Here is a 21,273-nt window from a genome sequence, read left to right on the forward strand (position 1 = left end):
CTTCTAAACTGTCTTGTGTTTCCATTTGATCAGGCGGATATCGGAGCTCCAGAATCTACTGCTCGGGTGGTGAAGCCAAATGTTGGGGATCGTTCAAAAAGACGGTCACCTCAAGGTCGTTCGAATTAACGTCTGCTGCACAACTCTATGCTCTGCTCTACTTCGAGTGAAACCCTCTAGCCTCGGGCGGAGAACGCGATGCGACGAACCAGTTTCGGCCCGAAGCCAAGTGGCACTTACTGTTATTTAAACCGCTGGGCCATGACCTCTAACTCTCGAAGCTAACCTCAGGTGTCAAATTATCTGCTATCTTGTGCAGGACTATGCCTTTTCTTGGCAGGTACCAGGAGCGAAGTTGCAGGAGCCTCGGTCGCGAAGCCAAGGTGGCCTGAGCTCCCGAAGCTAGGCTGACCTCGGATGCAAGGCTGTGGTCCCGGGCGCGAGGCTGGAAGATGTGAACGCATCGAAGTGGTCAAGATGTGATTCGCGGAACTCTGTGAGAGCATGATCCGCGAAGCTGTCAGATGGCGTGAGAAGCGTGACTTCTAAATAATCTCGGTCATGTTTAGTTACCCCCAAATTCCCAACTTTGGCACTATGCAAAAAGAAGATTCCTCATCACATCAAACTTGTGGTACATGCATGGAATACTAAATGTAGACGAAATCAAAAACTAATTGCACAGTTTTGTTGTATTTTGCGAGACGAATCTTTTGAGCCTAATTAGTCAATGTTTGGACAATAATTCATAAATACAAACGAAATGCTACAGTTGCGCATTTATGACAAAATGCCAATTTTACCACTCCCAAGTTGGGAACTAAACAAGGCCCTCTATACGAAGCATATTTCGAGAATCCAGTAGTTGGATGATGGCAAATGAGTAATGTAAAGTGTTCCTCAAAGATACTATAAAAGGAAACTCCACACTGTTGTAATTTTTTATGTTCACTGTTGATGAAAAGACATCTCGAGCATTATTCCAACTTTGTAGTGTCTTGACTTCGCCGAAGTTAGAGATATAGTACGTTCGATCTTCGTTGCGCAACACCAAACATTATTAGCATCACAAAAGCCGTTCTCAGTTTGCAGTCACAGATACTCAGCAATGCCGAGCAACTTGTCGGAGATTCAGAACTCTCCCGCGTGAGCTTGGCCACGTGCCATGCCCAGCGCAGCCGTGTTCATCTAGCTTGCCAGCTGCCACCAACTGCATGAGTCACAGAAACCTCGATGCCCTCGGTTGATGCCAAGACGGAGCAACCACGTGACCTCGAGAAGGAAAGACGACGGCGACGGACGCAGGGTATGGCCGGAACGCAGCAGAGCTGCGGTGAGCCGCGGCGTGAAGCAGAGCCGGCGTGCCCTGCGAGATGAAGGGGAGGGCGCTCGTTGTTTGGCCACCCTCATTACGTGCAAGATGGCCGGAGCGACGGGGAGGGTCGCATGGGACGGCCGGAGCACCGCGGTGCTCGGGCAAGGAGCGGCGGCGGCGTCGTTTCAGCGGTGGACGGTATTTCCTGGGAGCTACGAGCCGTCCAATCGAACTTGGGCGGCCCAGATTAAGCGCATGATCCTCGTCACGCACCCACAGCTATATGGCCAAACGGGCGGCCCGGCACAAGCACGTTTAGGCCCGCACGTAAACATGTCGAGTCATGTCGGTCCACGTTTAGACCCACACGTAAACATGTCGAGTCATGTCGGTCCACATGTCGAAGAAGCGCCCAGGCACGGTCCGCTGCCTTCTTAGGCCCAGCGGGCCTTAACGGCCTCGTCGTGCTCGTGCTAGCCCGCGGGCACGGCATTCACCCTAGGCCTCGAGAGCGGCGATGAATTCGGGCGTGATTGGTAGCTGGGATGGTGACGTCCGGAGGACCATCCGGCATCATCTCGTGCACTTGGACGTGATTGGTTGCTCTCCCCGCATCATATGGCTGCACCCTCTCGTTCACTCCATCCCTCCCATCCCGCATCCCTCCGTCCGCCCAAAAACGACCTTCCCTCGCGAGCCGGGATGGCACGGTGCAGGTGAGCGCGCAGGGTCCATGTGACATACACCCAAAACTCTTATCCATACATGCAACCTGTTGGCGCTAGAAATCGGTCTAGCGGCCGACACACGACCCGGGAGAATCTGCTTAGCTCCTGTTCGGGTGAATGCCCTGGTGCGGTTCGCGCGGCGTGCCAGCCAATCTGACCTGTTGATTGGCAAGGAAGAACACGTGTCAAATTCAGTAACCACGATCGGCTAAGTTTCCGATCGAGAGAGCTAATCGGCAGATCGGCCGATTTACTGTGGTAAAGAAATCGGCTACAAGATAGCGCGATCCTTATAGCCTTGTAGACAGAAAAATACTAAAGCAATCGGTACAAAGCTTATGAAAATAGCACTAGGAAAAGATCTAATCGGCAACGAACGGATCTAACAACAGAAAGTAATAAAAGCCGATACTACCGATTCCTAGCAGGATAACTGGTGATAAAAGCTAGAAAAACAGGTAAAAACCTATGAATCTAGTTGATATCGATAACTGGTGAATAAATCTAAACGAAACAACAGCGATGCGCCGGAAGTTAAAGCTTAGATATTACTCGATAAGCGGAACTTACAGAATCGGCCGGAGATCAAGATGATGCAGCCCTGCCAACCCGCACGAACTCGTGAGAAGAAAAAACGATGGCGAAGTCGCCTGCTTGAAAGTAGTACGAAGAGTAAAGTAACTTGTTGTATTGATTAATTGATTGCCTGATTGATTTACAAAGGTAGCTATTTATAGCCCCGCACAAATAATCTTTCTTAACCGAGTAGAACTCTATCTCTAATTCAAACAGAAAACGAATATCTACAAACACAATCCGTGTTAAACTAACTACCCCACGCTTCGTGGGCTGAACTCCACCTTATCTTTCCACCTAACCAAACCCATACAGGCCCACTTTAGTCCTCCTTCCTGATCGGCCGATTTCTTATCAGCAAAGGGCTGCCGATTGGGAACCTGAAGCGAAGTAAAAGCCACTTGACCGATTCCACACTGTAGCACCTTTTGACCGATTCCCATCTGTATTCCTTCGATTTCTTTCCTCTTTGACGCCGATTCTACTGATGACGAAATCCGGCGTCAACACAACCAAACACGATTCCGTCTCATACTGGACCAACAACAAAGACAACCAAACACAGCTCGGTGCACGATTTCAGCCTGCCTCCCGTGAGCCTGAACCGGTCCTCCATACCGGCTCCCCATACCTGGAGCAACCAATCACGCTCTTCGTATCCGGGTCGGTGCTGGCGGCGTTGGTGATGGTGGAGGGGCGATGGAGGCAACAGAGGCCATGCCGCAGAGCAAGGCCCGGCGGGCGTGGCATGCGCCTCGCGGGAGAAGCGGGGGGAGGGGGGAGGCATAATAATAATACGTACATGGGTTATGCTAGTTGGGCCAAGCAAACAGTTTGACGGTTGCACAGGAAGCCCACCTTAGTTTATTTACCATTTATTAAGCCCACCTAGCCTCCAACAGGTGGCCCAAGATAGCAGAATGCCCATTGCATTTTCTTCATCTCTGTTAATCCCCTTTTACAAATTATAAGCTGTTGAACGCACTCCATTACTATAGTATACTCCGTAGTAGAGAACTAGTAACTCATGTTCTCTTTATTACAGTATACGTGATAGAAGGCCACTGTTTCTGTTTCAACACACGAAACTATTTCAGTTTTTGAGTTGGACTGGACAGCAGAATACATGGATCGTCGTTCATCTTGGGCACACCGTGGCGACGGAGCCGTCGGAGCCGTAGACGACGCAGCCATGGCCGTCCGACGGCCCGCACTCGCAGCTGCAGCCGGGGAACTGCTGCCCGGGATAGTTGGTGCAGGTGACGTACGTCCCGTCCTCGCAGAGGAACCCGCATTCGTCCTCGCCGACGACCGCCCCCAGTATCAGGAGCCCTAATTCAGAATACACAAAAAGAAACATAAACACAAAAATGCCATCAGATTGCATTTTGGAGGGTTCTCTAGCTAGCTAGGAGCTAGCGGCCATAAGACGTAAGATGAAGAGGAGCTGGAGTAGCCATGTGATTTCCTACCGGAGAAGAGGGCAACGACGAGTGTGAGGGACAAATTGTTGGAGCCCATTGTTGCTGCTGCTGCTGCTGCTGCTGTATATGGCGTGAGACGACGGCTATCACACTATGCACACGCTAATACACATAAAACTGCACGCACGCACTTACCTCCAGCTCCAAACGATGGGCTTATATATAACGAGCCGAGAGCGTTTAGCCCCCTCCACAGTAACATTTTTCTTACCAAAACTGATTTTGTTGAATTTCCAATATTCACGTCGGCGGTTGCATCATCTCATCCTTGGGGTTGGGTTGAGGACTTGGTCACTCATCACGCCAACTTCACACGGTAAACCCAAGAAAGCGAAAAAAACCTGAGGACTTGAGGTCATTCATGACGCCAACTTCACACGGTAAACCCAAGAAAGCGAAAAAAACCTGGGCAGGTGCAGCAAGATCAAACACCAGGAGAGGAGACTGTTATGCACGAGGCCAGGAACGGCAAGACCAAACGACATTTCTCAACTCTCCAGACACTGCCAAAAAAAAAAAGGCTCAGGAAAGGAAAAAAAGAAGAAGAAGAAAAAGGGACTACAAGGGTTTACTGGCATTAAGGTACATGTTCCAGTCATATAAGCTACAAGAATAGTGGTTGGTGTAGTCATGAGATTTCGCTCGAAAAGTTCTGGCAGAGGTTCACTGTATGAACAAAGACAGCTTCAAGCCTAACTCTAACTTTAGTTACTTTCCTACTCCTGGTGGCATGGTTTCATAGTGTTGCTGCGGATGCTGAGCGGCCTCCTGAGGAAATGGTGGCCTCTGCTGCTGTGTCGGAGGGCCTCTTTGCATCGTTTCTCTTCGGTCAACTTGGACAGTATCTCGTCGCCTGTCGTGGCGAGGACGAGGTCTACTCCTTACCTGCTGCCTCTCAGTAAATCGGAACTGAGGTCTGTGGATGACCTTGCCATCTACGAACAGATCACCTGCCAAGTGGTAAACTTAATGTTAGTACAAGACAATAGTGACTCCAACAATTTGGGACAAGATGACACCTCACTTGTAAGATCAATTTCAGCAAGAGAGTAAATAGTCAGGCTGGATCCATAATGACCAATGGAATTAAGAAACAACGATTACCAACCTCCGTAATCCTTGTTAGGAACATCCAGGTACGAATCAGGTAACACCCAAAGAACTCCCGGCAATCCTTCAAAAGTAGCAGAATAAGAAAAACTAAATTCAGCTTAAACTTCATTGTGCCAAAATAATTTTACTTTAAATTAGAGCAATTGAAATTTCACCTTTAACTTTGTATGATAACTCCTCTGAAATCAATGCACCAAATCCTGTGTATGTTGTGGTGCACACCGAGTAGATTTTCTTCTTTGCTTCCTCCTCACTGCACAACAGGACTACAATCAGCATTTAGGTTCTGGTACGACATATAAGGGGCTACACATATGCATCTTCAGAGTACAACTGTGCTCCATGATTATGACTTATTATCAGACCATGGCAGTGTGTTGACAAAGAGTATACATGAATTACAAAGAAAGAGGGAGTCAGAATATACTCTTGTAACCACTAAAAATAATCTCTTAACATGCAAATGACAACAAGTCATAATTTACTAAAGAAGAAACACATCGACATGAATGCATGTTAAACAGCCTAAAAGGAACCAAAGCTGCACTCCCACAATCCAGCATCTCGCTGAAAAGAACCAAAGCACCACAAACTAGTGGGTGTTTGGCTGTGTTGCAGCTGCAAGGTTGCAGATCAGCTGCTATCAGGCCAGCAAAACAAGGGTCCTAACAGAGTTAGAATATTTGGAAAGTTTGACAGGGAACTTAAGTTACAAACATAAAACTAAGCATTGCAAAACTTAGAGAAGAGCAAAACAATTTGCCACTGCACGCTTCGTTCAATTAGAATGCATCTCTATGTATTACAGGGTTAACGAGCCACAAGGGGCAAGGTAGTCTAACCGCATACCAATACAGTATATACACGGTTTATATGTAACTCAAGCTCATAAGGCACATCCTAAATATCCGTTCTTGACTACTTACAATGAAATCATGCAAAATACCAGAGGTGGTGACACACTAAATACGAGTCCGATATTCTGGATACAGTTGCTGGATAAATCGTTATAGTAAAGATTCAGTGAATCTTAACATATCAAGTAGTCTGGATATCAATGCCAGATAAACTGATAACAGGGTATCAGTCACCACCTGTACACAAGATCTATTAACAACAATCAGACAACAACTAACAAAGAGCTGCGAGCGCTGGATCAGCATTACGGCATGAAAGCACAACCGGTATATTGAACTTTGAAGAAGGGAAACCAACAGATAAGAAGGCTTCTGGTTATACACTTATCACCCGCACAGTGTTGAAAAACTTGCAACCAAGTGGAGATGGAAGCTGCATTGATAATGGTCTATAGTCTAGGCGTCTAGTACGACATCTGAAATGTAGTCAGAGGCACATGAGCCGGCATGCCTAGGCATATCTGAAATGTAGGCAAAGCGGCATCAAACTGATAAGGCCATATGCCTAATAAGCCCAAAGATGAAGAGAATGCTTTTTACAGCAAAGCGTAAGACACTGCTTTAAGATTTCTGGCATAAACCCTTACATCATGACGGTTAAGGACAGATAAATTTAAAACAAACTAGGCAACGCATCTCTACATGCCAAAATGGATGAAAGTCCATGCTCACTAACAATGTAACTGACCACTAGAACATTCGACTAGCAGGGCATTTCCCAGCCTAATGTCAATCAGATAATGGAAGACAAGAATATTTACGGATTCGGTTAATTCGACGCGACTGCACAATTAAACAGAATGAATATTTACGGCTCAGTTAGTTCTAACATGATTGCTCCAACAAAATGCATTAAGTGCCCATATACACACATACCTCCCGACGACGGCGGTGAGGGTCTTGACGTAGGCCGCGACCATCTCCTCCTCGGACGGCTTGGGGTCGGTGGGGAACTCCATGACGATGAGCCAGTGCTCGTAGTCGCAGCCGTCGAGGAGGATCGTCTCCTTGGGCGGGCGGTTGCTCCAGTTCGGCGACGGATCGTTGAGCGGCGAGTACCCGGACCCCCCAGACGACGCGGTCTTGGCCCCGCGCGACGCAAGCATTGCCCACGGGGTGAGGTGGGCTGAGGCAGCTGCGGCGGCGAGGGGGCCAAGGCGGCGGGGCAGCGCGCGAGAGGAGGAGAGGAGGAGAGCGGTGAGGCCGCGGCGGGTGGCCGATGCGGCCGCCATGGCTGGGGCTTCAAGGGACTCGGTGGGAAACGACGGTGGAGACGGCGGTGAGGGGCGGCGCTGGGAGGCGGCGGCGGGGGGAGGGCGAGAGGGGAGAGAGAGGGATGCGGAATGGCCGAATGGACAACAATGCAATATTAGTGGGCTGGATGGAATGGTATGTACTGGGCCAACAAAACGGTTTCGGCCCGGCCTTTCCCTTCCCAAGCAGTCTCGCGCGTTTGACCTCGGCGATCCAGCGATCGCCGATCGGCGTGAACGATGGCGCGCTCCGGCTCCGGTGAGCGCAAGCGTCGTTTGGTACGTTCCCTGTACTACGACTGCGTGGAGCGGTTTCGTCTCCGGCGGCTCCTTGCCTACCTCCGGCGCTACCGCTACGACGGCGCCTTCCAAGCGTACGGCCGCTCTGCAAGTCTTGCGTTCCCGCTACGACGAACCAATGCGTGCTGTTTTATGTTTCTTCTACCTGAGATCACGGCACCATGAACTCGTGGCGTGCCGTTCATTAGAGTTCTTGGTTCGTTCTTTCTTTCTTTTTGGAGAATGAATGGTTCGTTTCGTTGCCTTTGATTTGATGGCGTACGGCTTCTGGCGCAGGTTGTCCGAGGAGACGGCGGTTCTCTTCCGCCCAGAGCATCTGCAGCGTCTGGTGCGGCGGGGCCTGTCGTCCGACGCCGTCGAATACGTGCGCAACTTCGCGCCGTCCATGCTTCAGCCCCGCAGGGTCAGATTCCTCGTCAAGTTCATGCGCTTCGTCTCCCGCGTCGTCGACAAGGAAGACACCACCTCATTCGAATATGATCCGTACAACCCCGTGCAGATCAGCCTCTATGGCCGCGCCAATCCCGGTGCCGTCAAGCTTGCTGAGATCATCTCGTCCCTGCGCTCCGAGCAAGCTAGGTCTGACCTCCATCTTTAACCTCGATCTGTTCTTGGCACATTTTGTTTTTATTTCTATTTCCAAGGTGATGAAGCATGTAGCACTGGGCAATACCAAAAATTAGGGGTGGATCCATTGACGGGGCCACTCATAAGGATCAAGGCAGCGGAGGTTGTGGGTCTTTTGGTAGCTCAGATTCCAAAGTTCAATGAGATGCGCCGACTGCCACAATGCCCACACAAGCCGGCCAATGTGCTCCCCCGTCAGGCTGAGGCATGTCAAATTCCTACAACTTATCGATGGCTCCCAATTTCCAGTCCAGTGCTCTATGCTCTTGTAGCTGGTAGTATTGACTTGTTTCGTCATCTTATCAGTTCAAGGGGCTATAGAGGGCTTCAGAAGAAGAGCTTAGTCCGGATATCAATAGATGCTCTTGCCCAGTCATTTCTTTCCAAGAAGAGGTACACACTATGCCTGCAGATATACGATCCAGGATGCTAGTACCTGTTTCTGATTTTTGGCCGTCATACATTATGTTCTATTATTCTGCAGACTGCATTCTTCATGCCAGGGGACAAGTTGCTTTATGAAAACCTAAACACCAAATTCAAAGTAGTCGGTCTTCACACTTCTTACGGATTCATGTTACTTAATAAGCATGTTTTCAATGTCAGGTTTGCCGCTTGAGCCATTAACAATGACCCGGCTGGCGGCACTGATTGGTAAAACCCATTTGATCGTTCCTAACTTTCTTATCCATGCATCAATGTATCGTTGTGTAGAAGTAGTTAGTGAATATGCTTTTAGGAACCAATAGTTTACGCACTTATTTGTGTCAATGACATTTCCATTGTGCATGCTGTAAGCTTTTAGAGCAGCTTGCACGGTTCCATATTTGGGTTATATATATACACACAACAACTGATGAGCTTGTGACTTCTTCAGACAAATGTTTGCAAGCTGGAAGATGTCAGGTGGTCAGTGCTAGTAATGAACACACCGCTAAGAGTTCTTACACTGAAGGTAGATTTACATTTTTTTTCCTTTTGTGTTCAGAAAACTTTTGCTTTCAGCAGGTGCATTCACGTACTGCATCAAATGTGCCATCCTACCATGACACCACTACACTCTATGACTACCTTGCCATCTCCTACTTGAGGTCTCTTATGCCATGCCTACCTTAGTATGTCACTCTTCATGGTGACTACCTAGCCATTCTTCAAATGGCCTCTACTTGGCATGATTACTGTAGGGTGGAGGGTACCTTATTTATAGGAATACATGACCAAAAGAATGTTGTCATATGGCAGATTCCACACTCTTCCTATACAAATATCTAACTCTAGAATTTTCATTATTTTTATCCAACCATGTAAATATCTAGTTCTAGAAACTTTTATAACTCACCATGGAGCATGGCAACCATGGTTCATGCATACTCTTTATTCTTCCAGAACCTTCTTACATTGCCATGATCTTATCCTTATGCATGGCAAAAATAGTCTATTGTGATTTTCACAACCTTATAGAATATTCCAAGTATGCATTGTATATTTCAACACCAAGCAATATAGTTGATTCTATCCTCCCCAACCAATATTGCAATAGCAGATGTGCTCCCATATTTTTCTTTAGGACTTGGGGCAACTGGAGCACCTGTAATGCCTACAAGCATTCAGTAATTACTTTTAGACAGAAAATGGCAAACAATAATTACTAGCATCAAGAAACTACAGTTAGCCAGTAGACAAAGAGCCTAGATTGCAAGTGCAAACAACTGACAGTAACAAAATTAAATCTTATAGCTAGGAGCCATAAGAAATGAATAGAAGCAATAAATATAAGATAAAATAAATATTAAATCGTGATGTTATATATCCTACCTTGACCATGAGAATTTATACTCAAGCGTAATCTTCAATCTTCTTTTTCTTACCAACTACCAAAGTTTCATCTAAAGATAACACAAATTTGTTTGCCCTTCAAATAGAATTTTGACGGTCATAACTCAAAGTGAACCAACCACCAATATTATAAATGCTTTTAATTTTGAAAATACCAATTTGTGAAAGGTATTTGCACAAGGTGTATTTTTAGAGAAGTAGCAATTTGTGCAAAAATTGCATATTTTTGTCTAGTACATTATCCAACCAGATCTGGCGAGGAACACAATGAGGAACCGCACAAATTTAGAGAAATTAAAAAATCTATGTAATCTTCATTATCATTACCCCTGCTATGCTATTTTTGGTTAGAACGATGCAATTTATATATCTTTCAGCATTCTCATAGATCAGTGCTTGTCTTGTAAACTGAAGAGAAAGCCTCATAACCAAAGAACTACAAAAGCCAATGAGCATAGATTAGTAGAGGCAGCAAAAACAAAAGAATGTAAAGATGCCCAATGTTAGGCTCCATGCCTTGAGCCTCGTGGAACTCGGAAATCTAAGCAACCAAGTCCACGATGACCTCCGCTGCCTTGAGCCTTACAAGTGGCCAGTTAATCGAGCCCCTATGTAAAGATGCCCAATGTTAGGCTCGATGCCTTCATCATGAAGTGTATGGAGTGTGAGCTAGATAGAAAAATAGTGTATCAAGCAAAAAGCTTAAAACGTAGGTTGTGGGCCAGAGACCAGGCTTCCTTGGAACACACAGACCGGATGATCTGAGCGAGTTTGATGCCATCGGGGTTGACGCCTCCTTGGCGGCGGACCTCATGACGGCTATACGGATCGAATGCAGCAAAGGTGGAGGGGTTAGTCGGTCTGTATGCGGTGATTTTGTTGAGGTAGCGATAGAAGATCGGGACGAAGCCGAACACGTAATTCATGGCACCTGACCACATGCCCAGCCGCACCACATGCTGCAGATGCTCCACCCGGAAGAATACCGTCGTTTCCTTGGACAGCCTACAAGAGAATCCACACGTCAACATTGTCAACATTGCATCAAAACGAAGGAAAGAAAGAGGATTTTTTTGGGAATTCCAGACGATTGGCCATGAGTGTGCCTCCAGAAGGGGAAAAAAAAGGGAAGGAAGGAGAAACTCTAACGAACGGAAATCCACAAATCGTGTATCATCTCAGGGAGAAATAACAAGGGGAATGATCTCAACAAAGATGCACAAGAGATGTTTAGGGTCGTATGATTCGAAGGCACCGTCGTTGTTGTTGAACCAGAGGAAGGCGAGGAGCCGCCAGAGACAAAACCGCCTCACGCAGCAGTAGTCCAGGGAGCGTATCAAAGGTTCCTTGCGCTCACCAATCACAGGGGGACGAAAAGTCCCCACCTGAATTTCATTAAACCACAAATGCTAGGCTAGCCAGTAACGGTTTCGGTGCAAGGCACCTTACAAGAATTGGTCCGCTAAACGGCTAGAAGAGTACAACCTCAGAAAAGAGAAAGAACAACATGGTACAACACCAAAACAGGGCTCACAAACACTTCAAAGACAAACATGACACAATTGAAGACAACCATCGATTGTCGTTTGTGTCACCACCGAACAACATACTTGCCGATTACACCTTGGCCGTTGCATACTGCATCACCTCTTGTAGCTACGCCGCCCTGTTGCTGCCCTCCATTTGAGTGACCCAACGGAATGGCGACTAAAGGTGGCAAAGGACGTGCAAGCCAAAGCTCACCGATCACCGGAGACGACGATCTCCCTTGAAGCTGATGGGGACATCTGCAACACATCTAGACTCCACGTACCATCATCCAACGGTGTCCAAGGGGAGGAATGCTTGAAGGGGAATGGCAGAAGCGGTGGAAACACCACCCGACATTTAATTTTCTACCACCACCAACAAGAGCGCGTCGACAAAGCAGAGGCGTCAGGGGAGGACACTCACTGAACCACAAAAACATGCAACCACCGGTGCCATCCTCACCCGCGAAGAGTAAGGAGGAAGAAGAAGGCATGAAACAACAAACCTCCATAGACAACGCCTATAGTTTAGGAGTTATTTGAACTTTCGCTATACTCGAAGGAAGTAATTTAATTTTTTTTCCTTTTTTAAGCCTCCTTTCCTTTTGCCTTTCCTCAACTTCTCGTACTTCTTCAAACTATCATCTCTCCGTTCTTCTTCGTCTCGTTATTTGGACAAAAAAAATTCGAAAACAGTTTATATATTTTAAACGCCCTATGTATCTGTTGCTACTGTGGTAGTGCCACTTTAGAGATGACTTCGGTGGTACAGATAGAGGGATTTCATATGAAACCGCATAGAAAAAGTTTTATTTGACCCCCTTTGTTTAATCTTTTACCAGACCTCTTCGACTCAAAATTTGGTCACAGGGCTCCGATTGATCTAGCTCTGGCTTTGGGTTTCTGATCAAAAACCAAAAGATAAAACAAACCGTTTGCTTTCGGAAGCGACGCAACCCCGATATGCGTCGAATGTGTCGCGTGGTTTGTGCAATGGCCGCCCTGTCATTTTCGTACATCGGACATTTGCTGACAAAAGGTGGCCAACTTTGGGCTTTCGGCCTTGTGGGCTTTCCTTTGGTGGTCGTGTGTCCGGGCGCCGCGCCAGCCAGGCCGTGACCGACCATCCCGTCGATCGCCGCCAATGGCCGCGAAGGCGCCATAGTCAGAGATGGCCGTGGCCGGGCAGGCGGCGAACGCGGTGAAGGTGCCAAGGTGGCCGCAGCGGCGCGCCGACGCTGCTGTGCCTGAACGCAGGTGTGTAAGATGATCCCCTTGTTTTCTGATGAATCTCAGTTGGCTTTGTTGAGGACCCAGAAATACAAAACAACTTTAGAATCGTAAAGGATTTGGGTGTAAGATGGCTTCTTCGGAGATTGCTGGCCAGGCACCAGAGTAGCCATCGTTGGGTGCTCATCCACACCAACACCACCCTCCAGCTTCCTAAATTCAGTGCTACCTCTGCCAGTCACCTGAGTGTTCTGAAACTTAGCTTTGCCTAGCTAGCGACTGAAATGAAAACTATCAGTACAGTGATTAGAACATCTCTTCTTCTTAGCAACTAAAGTAGATATTCAACCTTTTTTGTTACATAACTGTCCATATAACACTTTGGCAAGCGAGTAATCGCAGGCCAGCTGAACCATCCTGAGTTCCTCATCCTGACACTGGCAGGCCTGTCGATGTGTAGTGCAATGATCAGGTTGATCTCAAGCTAACCTGCGAGCTGGTGAGCATCATTCTGATGCTCAATCAAGCACATCCTCCTCAGCATCAAGCCAAGCCAGGAAGCTTCACATGTTAAGTCTGTATCTTGCGATGGTCGATGATCCTGGCTGGTTTGTTCAATCAAGCGCATGCAGCAGTATTCAGTTTCTGCCTGTCATTTTCACCCGTTTGCAACAAGCAGCTTCCAAGGCTGTCATCCCCATCGATCATGCAGTGACAACTGTGTTACGAGTACTGCTGCCTGCTGGGCGACTGCTCCGGACGGATAAACCTGCACGGATACGTTGTTCTACTTGTCCATGCCTTTCGCCAAAACAACAGCCTTTCAGCAAAGCTGTCCCGGGGCATCGCAAAACCTGTCGCTTGCCGAAAACGAACAAGTGTCCGTCTTTATCCCCCAAAAAAAGAAGCCGTTTCGTCAGAAAACACGAAAAAGGGGATCAATTCAAGGTGCCGGTTTGTTATCGTGCTCCATCCACCCGGAATTCCGAATTAGCAGCTACCCCTTTCCACTTTGGATGGCTCTCCGCTCAAGACGGCTGTTCAGCCTGTTCATACATATCCGCGCTCGATTCCATCTCAAGCACGCCTGTATAAGATTGCCACAAAAACAAAGCGTACGATCAGTTGCTGTTTGATTACTGATGATCAGCGGCAGCGACGAGGGCTAAGTGTCCTCCATTTTTCTTCTTCAGATTCCATTCCAAGCTCTTCACCTCCACACGCTAGCTCTTGCTCGCTGCTTTAGTCCCGTTATTCTCTCTCCCTCGCTTTTGGGAATTTTGTATGTGCAGAAATGAACGGACCACTTGCAATTCTGTTCTCTGAATTTGGCAATGGAGCGTCGTTTGTTTTCTCCTCCCCGAAAAGCATCGAATTTTGTGTATCAGGAGGAGAAAGAGGCAGAGGTATTTGTGACTAAAGGGTTGTGCGTGAACTTTAACACCTGTCACATCGGATGTTTCGATACTAATTAGGAGTATTAAACATAGTCTAATTGTAAAACTAATTTCACAGATGGAGTCTAATTCGCGAGACGAATCTTAATTAGTACCCGGAACTGGATCCTTCTAAAATTTAGCACCTCGTATCCAAACATCCTCATACGCGTCTGCTCTTTATTTCGTCCTAAGGAAGTAGTTGGGAGCAAGAGCAACATGGCAGCAAGTGTGCCGAATTGAAAGCAGTAGCTGAAAATATCTTCCCAAACGAGTCAAATATCATAGGGAAAAAAAAGATTGGCGATCTGGTTAAAAGTATAGAACGACCCGTTTGTACTTTTTTTTATCAGGTGACCGGAGCCTGAAGATATATGTTGGTCCACAAATATCGGGAAAATTTGCATTGCTGCTGACTTTTTGGTCATCTGATCTGAAGCCTTCGAGCCAAAAAATCAGCAGCTGACAGGAAAAAAAAGATAATCAAATCAAATCAAAGACTTTCAGAGTAGCAGATCGAGTGAATTCCTCATCTCACAATCACAAGCCTCTAGATGAAAGGAGACCACTCCAAGATGAAGGGGAAAGGGCGAAGATTTATGCTGCAAATATACCGAATGAACATCTCATCGATCTGGATTTACATATTTACAAACATGTTATTACACAGAAAAAAAGGAGAGAAGAAAAGCAAAGGAAGAAGAAGAAACAAATGGAATCTCTAGAGGAGCAAGAACAGCGAACAGCACACAACGCACGCCTGCACAGCCACGCTTCAAGGGGAATCGATCGAAACCGCTACGCTAGGAGGATCTCAGACGACGACGGTGAAGTACGCGAGCGCGAGCCCGGCATCGGCGGCGCCGGCGCCGGCGAGCGCGCCGAGGAGGCGGCGGAACGCCGCGGCGGGGCAGGGGATGCGCAGCGGGCCCCGGCGCGCGTAGCCGTACTCCTGCGCGGCGCGGCGGAGCAGCTCGGCGATGGGCGGGCGGCACAGCAGCTCGGCGGGGACGACGAAGCGCTCCGTCTCCTCCCCCTCCGCGCCGACCTCCACCGGCACGTGCCCCGCCGGCACCTTCCCCCCGCCCGCCCCGTGCCACGACGGCGACGGCTCCGCCACGGCGCCCGGCGCCACCCTGCACGCCCCCGTCGACACGCACCGGAGTAACCCCTTCATCGTCATGGGCCAGGCCGCGGCTCGCCGGTCGCTGCTAGCCCACGGCCGGAACCTCACTGGCTCGCTGTGATGGTGGAGATCGAGGCGGGGGGCGAGGGCGAGGGCGAGGGCGAGGGCGAGGCTGCAGTGCCGGAGCAGGACGCAGGAGCAGGAAGGACGGCGGGTGGGCGTGCGCCTGTGCAGGCGTTGCTATATAGCCTGGCGCTGCACGCGGACGCCGGGGCGGTGGCGCCGGCAGGTGGAGCAGGCGTGCCCGTGGCCCCACGTGGAGGTGGGACGGGAGCGGGGAGTGCACGAATAGGAGGACCACGGCGAGTACCCGAGGCGTGAGGGGAGAGAGTGTGCCCGAGTGGGGGTGTTCACTGTTCAGTGAGCGAGTGGGATCGGGTGTGCCGGGCTGCGCACGGCGGCGTCGTGTGGCGGTGTGCCCGTCGGCCCACACGCCGCCGCGAGCAAGCACACGTGTCGTGCACCGCGTCTCACATGGGCACGCGCGGTCGAGCCAGGAGCCACAGAGCAGCGACACGGCGAGACGGTTAGGGCGTTGCCGTCGCCGGAACGGTGGCGTCCGCGTCGCGGTCGCCGTCCCGCGAGTGCGACGGCATGTGAGGCCGGCCCCGCTCCGGGCCCGTCGCTGTTGGGGAGGGGGGACTTCCGTACGCGGCCGCTGTACGGTTCCGTAACCACGGAAGGAGGGGGCGGTGGTACGGCACGTGGGGCCTTGCGGCCGTACGTTACCCGTCGCTTTCCGTCCTTTCTGGCGCCCCCCCCTCGTCAAGCGGCAATGCCAGTGCGGAAAGGGTGGCAGGGGCAGCGGGGTGCGTGAAGTGAATGTGGAGCTCGCGGCAAGTACAGACATGGGGGCGTGGAAAGCGTTGCCGACAGGGCCCATGGCCGACGTCAGCGTGTCCCTGTTCGTTCCGGGAGGTGATGCTTTTCTTTGGTGAGCGGAATTCCTTCTCGATGGGGTTCATGTGGACAAGCAAACTGATCTGGTTCAGGCTCGTAGTTCAAAATTTTGGATGGGTCTTTGTTCCACAGTTTTATTATAGATTTTTCAGTCTTTCACCATTTTGAATGGTCTGTATTTTTCCAATCCGTTTAAGGCCATGTTTAGTTACTCCCAAATTCCCAACTTTGACACTATGCAAAAATAAGATTCCCCATCACATCAAACTTGCGGTACATGCATGGAGTACTAAATGTAGACGAAATCAAAAACTAATTGCACAGTTTTGTTGTACTTTGCGAGACGAATCTTTTGAGCCTAATTAGTCAATGTTTGGACAATAATTCACAAATACAAACGAAACGCTACAGTGTCGCATTTATGGCAAGATGTCAATTTTGCCACTCCCAAGTTGGAAACTAAACGAGGCCTAAAAAGCTTGTGTGCGACAGAGAGAGGGAGGAGCTCCGAATTCTAGAGCAGTCCTTGTTCATCTGTTATTCACATTTATTAGCACAGCACGTACACTATTTCAGCAGCACTATGTCAATGAATATTTAGGGGGTGTTTGTAAGCACTCCACTCAAAAAAACAACTCCACTTCACCAACTCCATCCTGTTGCAGCTCCACTTCACTAACTTCATGAAAACATGGAGGTGTTTATACGTGTTTAGCTGATTGCAGTGTTCTAACTCCAGAAACATGAGGACTTGTTGTTAATAGATCCATATGTCATTCTCTTCTCTTTTCTCCTCCGTCCCCTTTGTCGGTGTTTTATACCCGGCAACCTACCGATAGGTACCCGAACTCGAAGGTAAAAGCGAGGACACAGGACATGGATTTATACAGATTCGGGCCACCAGAGTAGTATAATACCCTACGTCCTGTTTGGTGTGTTGTATATTGCACCCTGCGCTTGGACGTTGTGTAGCCTAATTGTTAGCTATTGATGATGATTCTGAGCTCCCGATCTAGGTACCCCTGCCCTCCATTATATACTCAGGGAGCAGGATTACTAGTCGGTTACAAGATAAGAGTACTAGTAGGATTACATAGTACGAGTTCTAGTAGAATTAAAGATGAATTCTAGTAGGAGTCTTCTTCTTCCTTCCTTGTGGGTACTAGGATCTATCCCTAAGTTCCAGTAGAAGTCTATCTTCTTCCTTACTTGAGGGTACTGGGAATTTATCCCTGACACCCTTCCTTGCGCTGGTAGTCTATTTTACCAAAATGATTGTAGACTTTTGTCCCAAATCCACATGACCAATCACCGCAGCAATTTTTGGGCAATCTGTACGTGGCACCAAAATGTGAAATTGATGCAATTAACACATGGAAAAATTAAGAAGAGAATCAGTGAAACATTACCGCAAACACGGAGATGGTGTCGTCGTCGCCCGCATCCTCCCCACTGGTGGCACTTGGCCATGCGGTGCACCTCCATTGGAAGCCGCGCCGCCAAAATCCCTCTCCCCCCGATCCGCCATCCTCTATCACCAGCTGCGTGCGGCGCCCCCGAAGTTGTGTAACTAGTGCTAACAGTGGGTAAATAACGTCCAACTTCATGATGAGATCTGAAACTGTATTTTTGGAGTATTTTTTAAGGTACTCCAAGGAAAAACGTGGATCTACCCTAGCTGGAGCTGAACGTGTTCGATAGGAAATTTTGTGGGGTTGGTAGAGTGGAGCAGTTTTTTCTAAAGTGGAGTGCTGCTAAACACCCTCTTAACCGATCTTGAAGCAGTTGGTGAATCTACACTTCCATAACAGCTCTCTCCATGAATTACTAAGTGCGCCCCCCCTTGAAAGATTGGGAATTAGCGACCGTTATACAGTGCTTCTTAGATCACTATAGCTACAGCGTTTGTAAGATTGTTGTGTGGCTGTCATCCTAGTAGCGGTTCGTTAGAAGTACCACATTATCTCATAAAGGTCATTTATTTTCTTAAAAAAACTTACAAGTTTTGTTATCCTGTACCTAGGGTTTTAAATTGTAAAAGCTTTTATAGATATATAATTTTGCTATGTATTTAGGCATGACGTATACATCGAAGTAAATAATAAAAAAGTCATATACCTTCACGAAGCATTCAAGATGTCCACGAAGCGGAGAATACAGGTCAGATAAGCACACCAGATATTCAGCGATGGATCCGGTACCAATCCAGCCAAAAGTCAGGAGACAACGAAGTGGATGATAGCTCCATCGTGCACTGTTGAAACACGGAGGGAGAATCCGTATCCATCGATCCGCACCACTCGTGGGCCCATTGCCGTACTCGCCGAGCCCGCACCACAGGTCAGTCCATCTGGAAGAGGCCAAGAGCTAGGTAGCCAGCAGCATTTTGTTGTGCGTGAACGCCAAACGTTCCGAACACGATGTGGTTGTACCCACCACACATTGCGCATAGACGAGCCCGCTCACCAGCAGGCAGAAAACAAACAGGCAATGTGACATGACACCCTGAACTTGGACAAGCTAAAGCTAGTTTTCCCCTGGGCGCCGGCGGGACCGCAGAGCACCTAATGATTTCACCAATAATCAGCACCGCTAACCGAATACCATACTCCTTCCTGACAAACCAAACCGATCATCTTCAAACCCCCACAGGGGCAGGCCCGGGGAATCTCGATCGACGACAGCTCACGGCCAGCAAATCAAGGCGATTCCGTACACGAAACGAGCCCTGGCCGTACGCACGGATCCACGGGCACACACAAGCTGTTATAGGAGATGGCGACGGCATGCCAGACAAAAGCTAAGCTAAAGGTAAGGTAAAAGCTGACCCCGGGATTCCGTGCGCGCGCCCTATTTTGTCCGTACGGGAACGCAGAGGCCGTGTGGGCCGGCAACGAGGAAGGCGCGAGAGGGATGGTGATGATGCGGGCCGCGGTGTTCGCTTCGCCCGGGGAAAAGGGATGGGCGCTTGCATGGCCACCGGTTGGTTAGGTCGGCCACCAGGTTCTAATGTTACATGGATCGCATGGGCTCAACCCAATCCACCAGAGAGACAGTAGCTGGGCTTGGGCCATTTATTATTGCTCGGCCTGAACAAGAAAACGTCGCATCTGAACGTCTGATAAGCACAAATTTCTATCAACATAGGAGCAAGTAAGAAGGAAAAAAAAAGAAGAGAAACAGCGCCTATCTCACGCTACACAGTACAGCACGCACTCTCCACTTGCGCTTGTGTTTCAACGCCACTGTTTTCAAGCCGTCGTCGTCTTCCTGTTCGAGAGCTTTCATTCACGCATGCATGCACCTGTTGCTGACACGGGGGGTCAAGGTCAACCCTTTCAAGCTCGACGGTCCGCACGCTAAGCCCCCCGCGCGCGTTCAAGTCAATCATCCCGGCCTGCGCTGCCACGGATTTCAAAGGGGTTGATAGGGCCACTCCTGAGACGGCCGGCGGAGCCTCAGCTAGCTCGATCTCGCCAGCTGCGTGTGTAGCAGTGGTCGCACCTGGCCAGCTACCGATCGAGACTGCCTGTCCGTTTCAGAGTCCTCTCTCCAGATTCCTCTCTCAGTCCCGTTTGGGAGAAACAGGTTTACTCGAAACACGAGACGAGAGAGAGTTTTCCCTGGTTTTGGTCGGTTTTCGCGGTCCATGTACATCTTCCATCGCTCTCGTCACATTCAAGATCTTGCTTGACGCCTTCTTTTTTTGTTTTTAATCTCGAGGTGAAAATTTCCAGACCTGCTGGTTGATTCAAAAGGAGATTTTGGATTCGATCATTGAACCCGGCAGGGGAGGGGGGGACATTCGGAAACAGGAGGAGGGAAACTGCAGGTTGAATCGAGAATACAGTTTCAGTCAGAATGCTGGGGTGTACTAGAAATCAGGGAGAGGGTCGAACCTGCAGGTTGTGGCTTAACACTCAAGATTTCAGAGTTGTGGTGAAATTACTTGCTTTATTCGGTCTCCTCGTTGGGGTTTGCAAAGGATAGGCACTCAAGATCTCGGCGTCGGCGTGAAAGTTTGAATCGAAAAGGGGAATGCGGAGTGAATCCGGTCGCCAGCATTCGGGAAGACAAGCATAATCATTCCTGCTCGCTGAATAGAGTAGACAGATTCAGAAAGTCGTTTGCTCTCGTCAGATGAAGGTTCTGTGCTTGACAGTTGCCACCCCATTTGTAACACGAGGTGAAATTTCCAGGCGTGCTGTTTGAATCAAAAGGCGAAACCTGTTGATCGGCACAGAATCCGCGGCGGCCTATCGTAGGAATTCGGAAAGGATTCACACCGAAGATCGGGCAGACGATGCTCAGGATGCAACCCGGCCGATCACCAGGGATTCAGAAGCAGGATCGAACCTGCAGTTGCAGGTCAGGCCCTGGATTAGCACAAAGATTCGTGGAAGTTGGCAAGCGCTATGCGGTCTCGTCGTTGCGGGGATTTGGCAATGCTTGACGCTCCAGATGGAAAGGGAAAAGTTTGAATCCGATCGCCAACATTCAGAAAGAGGATTATAAAGAGAAAAATGTTTTCGCGTCGCCGTGAAAAATGTGTGATCGGCCACGAGTTTCTTAACTCGTGCTTTTTGCCACGCGCTACCTGGTCCGTCTGACTGAGTATTACTGATGGAATCAACTTTACTCTTCGCAAAATGTGGGCTTTACTTTTACTTTAAGTTAGGACCGAATTGATTGATTCCCTTACCTTCTTTGGCAACAGATCGCTCTGCCTCTCTCCACTGATAGGCCGTGATGGATCTGGACCGGGTCAGAATTCCCGCGATAAAAAAACTAGTACATGTAGGCATTCGAAATTTTGCATTCGGTTCACGTACACGGCAACATC

At 48.9% G+C, this 21,273-nt stretch overlaps 3 protein-coding genes across 4 annotated transcripts; all 3 read right to left on the reverse strand.

The window, feature by feature from the left end:
* Nucleotides 1-3,478: 3,478 nt before the first annotated feature.
* LOC117862751 (uncharacterized) lies at nt 3,479-4,644 on the reverse strand. Of its 2 annotated transcripts, XM_034746261.1 has the most exons (4): nt 4,509-4,644; nt 4,239-4,410; nt 4,092-4,163; nt 3,479-3,951 (listed from the first exon to the last, which is right to left on the reverse strand). In XM_034746261.1, exons 2-4 carry the CDS (start codon nt 4,303-4,305, stop codon nt 3,758-3,760), a joined length of 333 nt encoding a protein of 110 aa, XP_034602152.1. In that variant the 5' UTR covers nt 4,306-4,410; nt 4,509-4,644; the 3' UTR covers nt 3,479-3,757. The 2 variants fall into 2 exon arrangements, with proteins under 2 accessions (XP_034602152.1, XP_034602154.1); XM_034746263.1 differs by having other exon boundaries at nt 4,092-4,410.
* A 14-nt stretch (nt 4,645-4,658) lies between these two features.
* LOC117862750 (multiple organellar RNA editing factor 3, mitochondrial) lies at nt 4,659-7,484 on the reverse strand. Its single transcript, XM_034746260.2, has 4 exons — nt 7,010-7,484; nt 5,372-5,469; nt 5,212-5,277; nt 4,659-5,053 (listed from the first exon to the last, which is right to left on the reverse strand). Exons 1-4 carry the CDS (start codon nt 7,363-7,365, stop codon nt 4,812-4,814), a joined length of 762 nt encoding a protein of 253 aa, XP_034602151.1. The 5' UTR covers nt 7,366-7,484; the 3' UTR covers nt 4,659-4,811.
* A 7,456-nt stretch (nt 7,485-14,940) lies between these two features.
* LOC117865030 (auxin-responsive protein SAUR71) lies at nt 14,941-15,798 on the reverse strand. The gene has a single exon (XM_034749108.2). The coding sequence runs from the start codon at nt 15,525-15,527 to the stop codon at nt 15,159-15,161; it is 369 nt and encodes a 122-aa protein (XP_034604999.1). The 5' UTR covers nt 15,528-15,798; the 3' UTR covers nt 14,941-15,158.
* Nucleotides 15,799-21,273: the final 5,475 nt, after the last annotated feature.

Source organism: Setaria viridis, chromosome 7 (assembly GCF_005286985.2).
Source record: "Setaria viridis chromosome 7, Setaria_viridis_v4.0, whole genome shotgun sequence".
NCBI classification, from domain to species: Eukaryota; Viridiplantae; Streptophyta; class Magnoliopsida; order Poales; family Poaceae; genus Setaria; species Setaria viridis.